At 35.4% G+C, this 13,088-nt stretch overlaps 1 protein-coding gene across 3 annotated transcripts in view; it reads left to right on the plus strand.

Moving 5' to 3' along the window:
• Window positions 1-13,088, plus strand: part of SMARCA1 (SWI/SNF related, matrix associated, actin dependent regulator of chromatin, subfamily a, member 1) — a 77,422-nt gene that overhangs the window by 32,004 nt on the left and 32,330 nt on the right. For all 3 annotated transcript variants that reach the window (XM_023198896.2, XM_023198893.2, XM_023198895.2), the window contains 6 exons: window positions 25-177; window positions 1,969-2,101; window positions 3,092-3,240; window positions 5,482-5,601; window positions 10,861-10,971; window positions 11,231-11,344. In XM_023198896.2, coding sequence (XP_023054664.1) covers window positions 25-177; window positions 1,969-2,101; window positions 3,092-3,240; window positions 5,482-5,601; window positions 10,861-10,971; window positions 11,231-11,344 — 780 coding nt within the window. The remainder of the gene's footprint in view (window positions 1-24; window positions 178-1,968; window positions 2,102-3,091; window positions 3,241-5,481; window positions 5,602-10,860; window positions 10,972-11,230; window positions 11,345-13,088) is intronic.

Consider the following 13,088-nt stretch of genomic DNA (forward strand, 5'->3'; position numbering starts at 1 on the left):
TCCCTTTATCAATTAAAAATAAAGGAAGCAATAGAGGCTTTTAATGCTCCTAATAGTAGCAAATTCATCTTTATGCTAAGTACCAGGGCTGGAGGTCTCGGAATTAACCTGGCAAGTGCTGATGTGGTTATACTATATGATTCAGACTGGAACCCACAGGTTGATCTACAAGCTATGGTTAGTAATCTTTAATGGTGTCAGAAATTTATCATAGCTCTGAATACTATTGCTATTTATACACGTAAAGGTCATTTATGATAAAAAGGTAACAATTTTTGAGAGATTTTGTAGAAGTTACAGTCGATTATCCTGGAAAACACAGTTGCTATGCTAATTGCAAAGATAAAAGAAATGAAAGCAAACAACAAACACACCCCAGATCCAACTATAGCATTTTTGTGTTGATTTTGGTTTTTATCATGAAATAGAAATATCAGTTTTTTCCCATTCCTACAGATTGAAGAGGGCACATACATTTGTTTTAATGAAAAGGATTAAAAAACAATCTCTTGTTACTATTCTGCTTAACAACTAAATATATTAAAATCCTTAGTATTGAAATTAGGAGAGGTAGGGTTTTTAACTTTCATAAAAAAAATTTTGGGAGAGAAGGCAAAAAGGCAAGAAAGGAATATATTCCAGAAAAACACTTGCTACTTAATAATGATACCATGCAAAAGCTATTCTACACTTAAAATTTTTTTTAGGGAGCAATTTCTCTGACCTTTCATCATGACACTACAGGTAACCCCTTTGATATTTTGGTGTCATTTATTGAACTAGAGCTACAACTTCTCTCAATTTGACTGACATTTTCAGATAAAGAAATATAATTTAGAAGTAAAAAGATACAAAATAACTTCTTACGATTTTGAATATATAGCTATGGGATAATTGTCTTTTTGGGAGCAATGAAAAGTCATATGCCAATGAGGTATAACTTAGAAGGCTTTCCTTTTATGATAAAGAATTGAAAGGGATTGACCACTGGGACATTCCAAAATCAATATGCTTTGGCGTAATTATTACATTACAATGGTATTGAACTACCTGTTTGATATGACTAACTAGGAGTAAGCACCAGTAAGTTACAGTGTTACTGAACTGGAAAATGTAATAGTGATAGCACTTCATTTCTGTAGAAGTCTTAGTGTGCATCCAATCTTTCAGGATTTGTTGGTTCAGGTTTAATGTGAATATGTGTAGGGTATTCTGTTTTAAAAATGTGCTGTGTTGAAACTTTGTTACTAGGCTCTAGTGTTTTTGTATTTAGTACAAGGCTTGTTTTGAACTTAAATTTTTTTTCTCTACCACCTTTACCTATTTGCTCTAGTAGCTTCTGTGTTTTAAAAATACTCTCCCTAGATGGTTTTATACCACTAGAAGTTTGCCACTTGTCACCTGTACGAACTATAAACCATAGAACCAGTTCTAGACTACTGAATACTAAGGATATTAATATCCCATTAATTTTTATAGCTCTACTGCATATCCCTCAGTAAGCAGAAAGAAGTGTCTGATGATGAGATAAAGCAGATTTTTGCCACCATAGCAACCCTTACTAACTACTTAATAAAATTCCTTACTAGTTTGGAAGATGTTTATATTTAGTGGCTTAAAGTTACTTAGTAACTCAATCCAGAAACTTTCGGCTCCCTCTTTTACTCATCTTACAAGTGCTTTGCCCTTTGTCCTGGAAATTTCCCATTAATGGTACAATATAATATTTGCAGATTTCTTTGCCCTTTGTCCTGGAAATTTCCCATTAATGGTACAATATAATATTTGCAGATTTCTTTGTTCCCAGTGGTCTTTAGATATTCTCAATATTCATCATGCTCTTTTCCAGAGTGTCAGATTGGGAGATAAAGAACTAATTTTATTTTTAGAATTTTACAGCATGTGATGGCTATACTCTAAATTTTATCCAGAATATCCAATATCTTATATTAGGACTCTTTCTACTAGGATCGAGCACATCGTATTGGTCAGAAGAAGCCAGTACGTGTATTCCGTCTCATCACTGACAACACTGTTGAAGAGAGGATTGTAGAGAGAGCTGAGATAAAGCTGAGACTTGATTCAATTGTTATACAACAAGGTATTTATACATAGAAACTTAATTAGGTGTTTTTTGTAAAACACGTGATTTTCTTCAAAGGAGATTACTTTTAATAAAAGTTGATCAAAATTTGAAAACTTAGAGGAAAAATGGAAACATCACTATGTATCCCATGAGTCTGTACAATTGTTATGTATCACCTAAAAATAAAAGGAAAAAATTTAAAAATGCTAATTGAGGCTGGGTAAGGTGGGTCATGCCTGTAATCCCAGCACTTTGGGAGGCCGAGGCAGGCAGATCACCTGAGATCAGGAGTTTGAGACCAGCCTGGCCAACATGGTGAAACCTTGTCTCTACTAAAAATACAAAAAATTAGCCAGGTGTGGTGGCGTGCGCCAGTAGTCCCAGCTACTCAGGAGACTGAGGCAGGAGAATTGCTTGAACCTGGGAGGTGGAGGTTGTAGTGAGCTGAGATCGCGCCACTGCACTCCACCTTGGGCGACAGAGCAAGACCCTGTCTCAAAACAAACAAACAAACAAACAAACAAACAAACAAACAAACAAACAAAAAATGTGAATTGAAATCTTCTGAATTGAAGCCCTAGCATTTAATATATGGAGTAGTTGAACATCACTAGCTTATTCTTCAATGTCAGTAGCATGCTTTTTGAAGTACCTGAGATTATTTGCAGATAAAATGGCTACTTTTAATTTTTTGGAAACACGTTAGAGGGTACCTTTTCATATAGAGAAGTTTGATCTGAAAACAACGTTTCAACATGAAAAAAAGTTTCTGTCCTTCTGGGTTTTAACTGAGTTTTACAGAAGGGAATTCGTATAGAAATAGAAAGTATGCTAGAAGAAAAACTTGTAGGGTTGTTCATTAAACAAATAACCTTAATGCTCACTAATTTTTTGTTCTTTTAAAGCTTTATGGATGGCTAAATGTGGTAATGTCTGATTAGAATGATTATGCCTTCTTTGGAATATAATTGATTGAATATGTACAATTTCAATTTTTATCATTAGGAAGACTCATTGACCAACAGTCTAACAAGCTGGCGAAAGAGGAAATGTTACAAATGATACGGCATGGAGCCACCCATGTTTTTGCTTCTAAAGAGAGTGAGTTGACAGATGAAGACATTACAACTATTCTGGAAAGAGGGGAAAAGAAGGTTAGTTAAAATAGCATTTTATTTTCATGCTGGATTGTTTTAATATCAGCATACATTACAACTATTCTGGAAAGGGGAAAAGAAGGTTAGTTAAAATAGCATTTTATTTTCATGCTGGATTGTTTTAATATCAGCATACTTCAGCATACTTATGTTTTCATTGTACATGTTTGTCTACATTATCTACATGTTTCAGATAACTCATATTGTCTCCAACAACTTGTAGATCTATTTCCAGGGGTAGATTAAGGCTTAAAAACTTTTTTTTTGGTGAGAAAGACTAAGAAGCAGGGTTTAAAATTGAGTGACCTTATATCTAATGCTTTATTGAAAATACTATACCTAAAAGCCAAGTAAATTTTGTGTTTAATCACATGTATAAGGAATACATTTTTTTTATTAGAGACAGAGTTTTGCTCTGTCACCCAGGCTGGAGTGCAGTGGTGCAATCATAACTCACTGTAGCCTCTACCTCCTGGTCTCATGTGATCCTCCCACCTCAGCCTCCAGAGTAGCTGGGACCACAGGCATGTACCAGCATGCACATCCTATTAATTTTCTTTTTTAGAGACAGGGTCTTGCTTTGTTGCCCAGGCTGATCTTGAACCTCTGGCCCCAAGTGAGCCTCCCATCTCTGCCTCCCAAAGCACTGACATTATAGGCATGAGCCATCATGCCTGACCAGGACTATATATTTTTATGTGTATATATATATATGTATATATATATATATATATATATTGCCGTGGACTAGAAATCATCTACTGATACATTGGTTAATTGAAAATCTTTTATGAAACATTTCATGAAATACTAAATCACTATTTGTTAAAGCATAAGTTGTTTCAGAATATTGTAATTTTGTGTTTAATTCACCTTCCCCTCTCCACACATTATGGATAATTTTAAACATAAGTAAAAGTAGACAGAGAAGTATATTGAGCCCCGAAGTACTTATCACGTGTTTCTAACAACCATCAACCAGTCCCGTTCTGCTTATATGCCCCGTTATCTTTTCCCCTCCTTGGATTATTTTGAAGCAAATCTCAGACATACTTCAGCTGTAAATAGTTCACTGTGTATTTCTAAAATAGAAGGACTCTTTAAAGATAGTCATTATAACATTGTCTCACCTGAAAAACCCCAATACTTCTTTTTTTTTTTTTTTTTCTGAGACAGCGTCTGGCTCTGTCGCCCAGGCTGGAGTGCAGTGGCCGGATCTCGGCTCACTGCAAGCTCCGCCTCCCGAGTTTACGCCATCCTCCTGCCTCAGCCTCCAGAGTAGCTGGGACTACAGGCGCCCACCACCTCGCCCGGCTAATTTTTTTGTATTTTTTAGTAGAGACGGGGTTTCACCGTGTCAGCCAGGGTGGTCTCGATCTCCTGACCTCGTGATTCGCCTGTCTCGGCCTCCCAAAGTGCTGGGATTACAGTCTTGAGCCACCGCGCCCGGCCAACACCAATAATTCTTTAATAACACCAAATATCCAGTTAGTATTCAAATTTACAATTGCTTCATAAATATTTATACTTAAAAAGTTTTCTTTTTGTTTTTAAATCAGAATGCAAATCAGAATACAAATTGCCATTGGTTGAGATTTCATCCCTATCTTTTAAAATCTATAGGCCCCTTCTCCTGCCATATATTGTATTGCTTATAATTTATTTGGTGAAAAGACTAGGTTGTTTGCCTTTTGACTTAATCGCAGTGTGGATTTTGCTGATTTCATCTCTATGGTGTATTTTACTATGTTTGTTACGTATTTTGTAAACTGGTTGAATTTGCTTTTCAGAAGAATTTTGTAGTTCAGGTAATAACCTGCATTTTGAATGCATTAACACAATTTGAATGCATTAACACAATTTGAATCTTGTGTTAATGCGTTTCATATTGGTATGCAAAATGTGTTATTTTAGTCCATCTTTGTCTTTCTCTTAGCTTTAGCTATTTGTCCGATTTAAATTATGCAAGAGTGATTATAATGTGGCTACAACTTCACTGATAAAAGATTTTAAAGAAAGCCTGAGTGAGAGTACTTAGGAAGCACCATTTAAATATTTGAAATACTTGGGCAAGTAAAATTTACACTTCAAGTTTGATGTTAGCATTGCATTCATACCTTGTAAATTAGCAGACTGGATATTTCATGTCAAAACCTGACTATTAAAAAGGTAGAGATTCCACAGACTTTTACAAGTAATTCAGTGATTATTTTCTCATTTCAATGTATTCATCTTTAGACTGCAGAGATGAATGAGCGCCTGCAAAAAATGGGAGAGTCTTCTCTAAGAAATTTTAGAATGGACATCGAACAAAGTTTATACAAGTTTGAAGGAGAAGATTATAGAGAAAAACAGAAGGTAACTTTTTACTCTCAACAATTAGAACCTCAAATGAGCATTTCTCCCTTTAACAATTATAAAATAACCCTGGCATGTACCTATTATAATACCCTGCTCTAGAGTGAAATTTGATATAGGTCTAGAGATCTCATGCAAGGTTTATCTTTCATATATTTTACTGGTTTATCGTCATCATCATCATCATCATTTTTGCTGTTGCTGCTGCTGCTGCTACTACTACTACTGCTAGTACTACTTTTGTTATTGAGAAGCAGAGTAGGATTGAGGTTGAATTCCTGAATTCTGGAGCTGAAATCTCAACTTTTGTCACTAATTAAGTGACTGTGGGTATTCTCAGTTTTCTCACTTATCAAGTGGAGGTTATAATAGTTACATCATAGAGGGATTCTGATGATGAAATGAGTTAATACTCATAAAGTTATTAGAATAGTGCCTGGCACTTAATGTTAACTATATGAATAATAATATTAGTAACATTTAGTTACTTAAATGCAGAAGGACTTTGTTACATGTGGTCTGTTGAAGAAACGGGGGTTTTATTTATCTTGTTTTTTAAACTGAAATTAAGGCTGGATTTTTAAAACTTTTTATTTTTAAATTACTTTAGACTTGCAGAATAGTTGTAAAAATAGTGCAGAGCTAACCTATATCCTTCACTCAGCTTCCCCTAATATTAACAGTTTACATGTTAGTATAATGATCACAACTGGGAAATTAACACCAGTTTTTCTCCTAATGTCCTTTCCTGTGCCAGGAAAAGGTTAATTATCTATTGGTTAATTATCTAATTAATATTGGTTAATTATCTAATTAACTGGTGTTAGATTCCAGGGGATCTAATCTAGTATCCCACATTGCATTTCTTTAAAAATAGACTTTATTATTTTTTCCTTTTATTTTTAGTTGACACATGTTAATTGTACGTATTTATGGGATGCAGAGTGATATTTTGTTACATATATACAATGTGTAATGATCAAATCAGGGTAATTGGTATGTCTACTGTCTTAGCACATTTGTGTTGCTGTAAAGGGATACCTGAGGCTCATGGTTCTACAGGCTGTAAGAGAAGCATGGCATCGGCATCTGCTTCTGGTGAGGGGCTCAGCCTGCTTTCACTTATGGAAGAAGGCAAAGGAGAGCCGGCGTATGTAAAGACCACATGGTCGAGACAGAGAGAGAGACAGTGCCGGAGAGAAGAGGGAAATGCTAGGCTCTTTGTCAGGAGCTAATAGAGTGAGAGAACTCACTCATTACCTCGAGGACTACACCAAGCCCTTCATGAGAGATCTACCCCCATGACCCAAACACTTCCTATTGGGCCCCACCTCCAACACTGGGGATCAAATTTCCATGTGAGATTTGGGGGACAAATATGTCCAAACTATAGCATTCTGCCCCTGGCCTCCCACATCTCATGTCCTTCCCACATTGCAAATTATAATCATTCCATCCCAATGGTCCTCAAAAGTCTTAGCTTGTTCCAGCATCAGCTAAAAAGTCCAAAATCTCTTCTCAGTCTCAATGCAAGTTCCTTACAGCTGTGAGCCTGTAAAACGAAAAACAAGATATTTATTTCTAAGATACAATGGTTATATAGGCATTGGGTAAACATTTCCATTCTGAAAGGGAGAACCAAGCCCCATGCAAGTCCAAAACCCAGCAGGGTAGACATTAAATGTGAAAGCTCCAAAATGATCTCCCTTGACTCTGTGTCCCACATGCTGGGCACACTAGTGTGAGAGATGGGATCCGGAGCACTTGAGCAGCCCTGCCTCCAGGGCTTTGCTGGGTACAGCCCACGTGGCTGCTCTCATGAATTGGAGTATGGTGCCTGCAGCTTTTCCAGATAGGAGTTGCTGGATGCTGGTGGCTCTATAATTCTAGGGTCCCTGTAACAACCCCAATTCCACTAGGCAGTACCCTTGTTGGGGACTTTCTGTAGGAGTTCCAACCTCACATTTCCACTCAGCATTGCCTTAGTAGAGTCGCTCCACAGGGCAGCGCCCCTGTGACAGGCTTCTGCCTAGAAATCCAGGCTTTCTAATACATCCTCTGCCATTTTTTCCTCTGTAATTGATAAATACCTTGTGGGGAGATCTTTCTCAAACTCTTACTCACTGATTTTAGCATGTATTGGTGGAGCTTGCCTGCAGTAGTTATTGTGGTGTTTCCCTAATGGTAATTTTGTTTTTTCTTCATTCCACCTATATGTATTTATTAATTGATACTTTTCTGTTTGGAAGATCTACCCCTTCTCCCCAATTTGTTTGTATCTTCAGTTATTTATTTATATCAGTATGGACCCATGGATGTTTTGAGTTACAATCCAGTTCTATCTTTACATATTTTGTTGCTCAGATTGCTCCATAAAGCTGTTATATTTTTGAACTGATGGAAATGAATTTTCTTAAAATAAAAAAGCTCATTCTTAGGTACTTATTTTACTGAAAAATGAGAAGAGCCATTTTGGTTTTGCATTTTAGCTAGTATGCTGATAATGCTTTGTTTCTGTTATTGCTTCTGATAGCTTTTAGTTTCTTGACTTGTATTTGTCAGATCGTCCTATCTCTAATCTTCACTTAGACTGCTTATATTTTATCCTGCTGAGATGGAGGTGATGGCCTATCTGCACAGGGTGGAAATTGCCTTTCAATATGCTTTTGAGATCTCATTATGTGATATAAATTTTATTAATTTTACAATTATTCCTACAGACTTATGGGTACTAGGAGTGTTTTATAAAGTGGAAAAATTTTAAACAATGAAGTCTAAATACCAGTGGAGCTTCTTATCCGCATTTTTAGAGAAAAGTTAGTAAAATACTTGTCTATCTCTAACTGGTTTCCTTGTGCTTCTAATTTTAGCAAAGTAATGATGCATAGATAAAGAGAATTTTAATAACTATGATGACTTGTATTTTTCTAATTAAATGTCTGACAGTAACAGTGATGTCCAGAATCACATTTTTTCTGAATATTCTAAGCTGAGATTATATTTTATTTCTGCGTCTGTATTTTCTAGATAGGTTCTTAAAATAGGTTTAAATTATCTTTTGAGGATAAGTGAAAACTTGAAAGAATATCATTTATAAATCATGGAAATTATACATTGAGGTAGATTTTCATATATGGTATGTTGAATCAGTTGCATTACTTTTACAACCATACCTGGTAAATTAAGTCATGATGGCTGTGATCCTGAATAAATTAACCCAGATAAGTTAGCATTAATGTACTCTTACGTGAAATAAACTAACTCAGTATGATTTATTCTTTTTTTGAAAGTTGAGGAATTGGCCTTTAATGTTTGTTTCAAATTTGAATGCCTAGACCATCAAACAAGTATAGGTTAAATAGCTAAATACATCACTTGTAGAATGTTAGTTTAAACTATTATTAATTTAGTTTTACTCCAATTGAGAAAGATAAGATATTGGTTATTTATGGCCGGGTGTGAGGGCTCACGCCTGTAATCCCAGCACTTTGGGAGTCTGAGGAGGGTGGATCACGAGGTCAGGAGATCGAGACCATGGTGAAACCCCGTCTCTACTAAAAATACAAAAAATTAGCAGGGCACGGTGGCGGGCGCCTGTAGTCCCCGCTGCTCGAGAGGCTGAGGCAGGAAAATGGTGTGAACCTGGGAGGCGGAGTTTGCAGTGAGCTGAGATCGTGCCACTGCACTCCACCCTGGGCGACAGAGCAAGACTCCATCTCGGGAAAAAAAAATTCTTTCAATACTGTCACTTCACATTAATCCATCTGAAAGAAAAGCGAAATTTGTTTCATTGCTGTGGGAATTTCTCATTTTATCTAATAATCTCATTATAGTATCGATATCTCATAGGCTCTTAGAAGGTCGTTTATGCTAAGTTTCTTGTAATTAAGAAATCTCATCTTTAGCATCTAAGACAGATATGCAGCCTCTGAACACTGTAGTGTTGGGAATCTTACCCCTCTCAGGGCAGTTTGTTTCACTGTTTCGTATTCTCTGGTTCTCAGAAAACTTTTTATTTGAGTTACAAGTTCCTTGATGAAAGAGATTATTTTATTCATCTGTATATCCCTGACATTGACTTGCACACAGTACAGTAGGTACTTAATTAATAGTTAAGTTATATTGAGTAGCCATTTACTTTCTCTAACTTTCCACATTGGTTTTAATCTTACAGATCAACAAAGAACTGTGTTCTTTTCTATTTGATAGACTTTCGCATATGCAGATGTCACCATTGTGTCTGTCTTTAGCCATTGCTTCTCTAGGCACTGTGAGAATTTGTAGATCTCTAACCACCCTGGTCATCTTGGTTTATTATCCACTCTTAAAATATGATGCCAAGGTTGGAATTCAGCCCTTATATTAGATCAAATAGAGTGAGACAACTAATGGTGGATTAATGCCCCTTTTTATGTAAAGACTCTAGGCTAAGGACTGAAATAAAGAAAAATATGGATTAGGAAGCCGTTTCTCAGACTCCAGAACATTGTAGTGTCAGTTTTGTCTGTTGACTGTTAAATTATATTTTCTAGCTGATAATAGGGTAAAATTGGTAATGCTGACAAATCCTGGTTTATGCTACTTTGGATGTTTAATAATATCTTGTATTTAACTCTTGGCAGTTTACTTAATGCTTTCACATATATGATCATATGTAATCCTTAAGGTAGGTATTATTATTCTCATTTTGCAGATGGAAAAACATAATTTCCCCAAAGTTATATGACTAGTAAAGTAGCAGAATCTGGGTCTTTCTGTTTCCACCAACTTTTCCAACTTTGCCATACCTATGTTTCCAGAAGGTCTCATTTGAACAATTCTCTTTATTTGAAGGGATATATGCTTGTCATGTTGATATTTATTGTTTACCCCTTTCATCTGTTTCTAATTCATACACTTAACTACAGTTACCATAGTCAATGTTACTCTTCCTTCTATATTAGCTACCTTTATTTCATTTGACAAAACAAAACAAAACAAAACAAAACAAAAACAAGCAGATTGTACAGATTCTTCTCAATCACCAAGGAAGAACTAATTTTTAAACCTACTTTCAAATAAAAATAAAGAAAACTGTCTTTGCGTCTAAACTTGGTGTACCACTATGTTTTGGAACTTTGGAGGTAAATTGTGATTTATAAGGCAAGTTTTGATTCTTCCTGGTGGCTTTTGCTTTCTTATGTTTCTGCAGGCTTGATGTACTTGATTTTGATAAAACTGTTTGGAGTCATTAAACCCCTTGTTGTTTGTTGTGTATAGCTTGGCATGGTGGAATGGATTGAACCTCCTAAACGAGAACGCAAAGCAAACTACGCAGTGGATGCCTACTTTAGAGAGGCTTTGCGTGTCAGCGAGCCAAAGATTCCAAAGGTAAAACTGTACAAGGCCAGTTTTTATGTCCTAAAGTAGATTTCTCTTGCAACATGATCTATGGGTCAGGTTTACTTATATCCATTGCCAAATCATAGTCTCTAAAATATAACAGTGCAAAAAAGCATTTGATTTGGCCCAGCCATATAAATGGATTTTATTGTATTTATTGTTACATATATAACAGAAATAGCAAAAGATAAGTAAGTTTACTTCCTGTACTGAAAAGAACTATATATAATATATTTTCCTCTCGTAGGCTCCACGGCCTCCAAAACAGCCAAATGTTCAGGATTTTCAATTTTTCCCACCACGCTTATTTGAGCTCCTGGAAAAGGAAATTCTTTATTATCGGAAGACAATAGGCTATAAGGTATTTTTTCCATTTTTTAGATTAATATAGTATAATATTTAAAAATAATTTAATCTGTTAATCTAGACTAGAAGGTGTTGCGTTTTAATTTGAGAGACTGTAACAGTAAATCACAACAGTAATGTTTTTAAAACCAAAGAGGAAGTTTAACTAGATGTAAAACATCTAACTACTCAATCACCAGTACAGTCATCACTAAATGAGATTAATGAAGAATTATGCAATATTTCAAAATAGTAATAACAACGTATTATTTTTATAATGCCAGTCTTTGAATAGTTAAAGAATATGTAGAGAGAACAATAGGTATGCAGTTAAAAGCAAATATTAATATATGATAGGAAATTTTTGATCATTTCCTTAAGAGGTCCAAGAAATAGTGTTTCTGTCTTTATTGCTTATAGGTTGCTGAAAGCCTTGCTGGTGGGTAGTAGATTGTAGTCACTTAGGTGTTAAAGATAATGATAAACAGGCTAGTGAATTATACAATTTTAAAATGATCGTTTGGTATTTGGAATTCTTATTTATATAGGTAGGTAGAATCCTAGTTTTCATGAGTGAAATTTAATATTTGTCACACTAAATCTGTCGTATTGAGAGAGTAAGCATACCAGGTAATTTCTGTATGTTGAAATTGACTTCCTAGTGAATGGAGAGAGATGACCAAAGGTATAATAATCACTAATATTAAAAAATTATAAAATACTGGCCGGGCACAGTGGCTCATGCCTGTAATCCCAGCACTTTGGGAGGCTGGCAGGAGGAACACTTGAGGTCAGGAGCATGAGACCAGCCTTGCCAACATGGCAAAACCCTGTATCTACTAAAAATACAAAAATTAGCTGGGTGTGGTGGCAGGCGCCTGTAATCCCAGCTACTCGGGAGGCTGAGGCAGGAGAATCGCTTGAACCTGGGAGGTGAAGGTTGCAATGAGCTGAGATCGCGCCACTACACTCCAGCCTGGGTGACAGAGGGAGACTCTGTCTCAAAAATAAAATAAAATAAAATAAATAAAATATTAACACTATTTTAATTTTATGAAGTGTTCTGTTTTATGAATTAACAGCTGTGTTTTAAATTTTATTTTGTAAACCTTTATCATAACTGGAACTGTGACCCATTATTTTAATTAGTAGCTGGAGTGTGCCTAGAAAAGCTCCACGTATATAAGATACTTATATCTGAACTCATTTATATTTTGGAACTAGAGTAGATCTTTAGGGTGAACATTCACATAAGACATAAAACTAGTTTCAAAGAAAGTGAAAACAGTGATACACCAGAAGAAACAGGTAAGTTATAGGTTCAAATGCAAAATAAAAATAGGAAAATTAATAATTATTAACAATAATTATTATTTAATAATGAAGTTACCTTATGAGGTAAACAAATACATATCTCATTAAGATTTATAAAAATTATAAGTTTAAAATATTATTTTCTGTTACTTTCATTAACTGTTATTAGTGAGACTTGAAAGGAGAATTAATTGAAATGTTAGACCTCAGTAATAAATCAAATATTTGCATAGAACATTTTATAAGTTACAAAGTGCTTTAACACATACTGAGGTCTAACAACCTCATGAAATAGGTGTTCCTAACAACCTCATGAAGTAGGTGTTATTATCATCGCCATTTAATAGGTGAGGAAACTGAAGTTCAGAGAGGTTAAAGGACCTTGTTCAAGGTCATGGAGCTAACAGGGTTGCCATGGGTCCTGGTCTCACAACCAGTTTCTCAGT

Source organism: Piliocolobus tephrosceles, chromosome 12 (assembly GCF_002776525.5).
Source record: "Piliocolobus tephrosceles isolate RC106 chromosome 12, ASM277652v3, whole genome shotgun sequence".
Classification (NCBI taxonomy): domain Eukaryota; kingdom Metazoa; phylum Chordata; class Mammalia; order Primates; family Cercopithecidae; genus Piliocolobus; species Piliocolobus tephrosceles.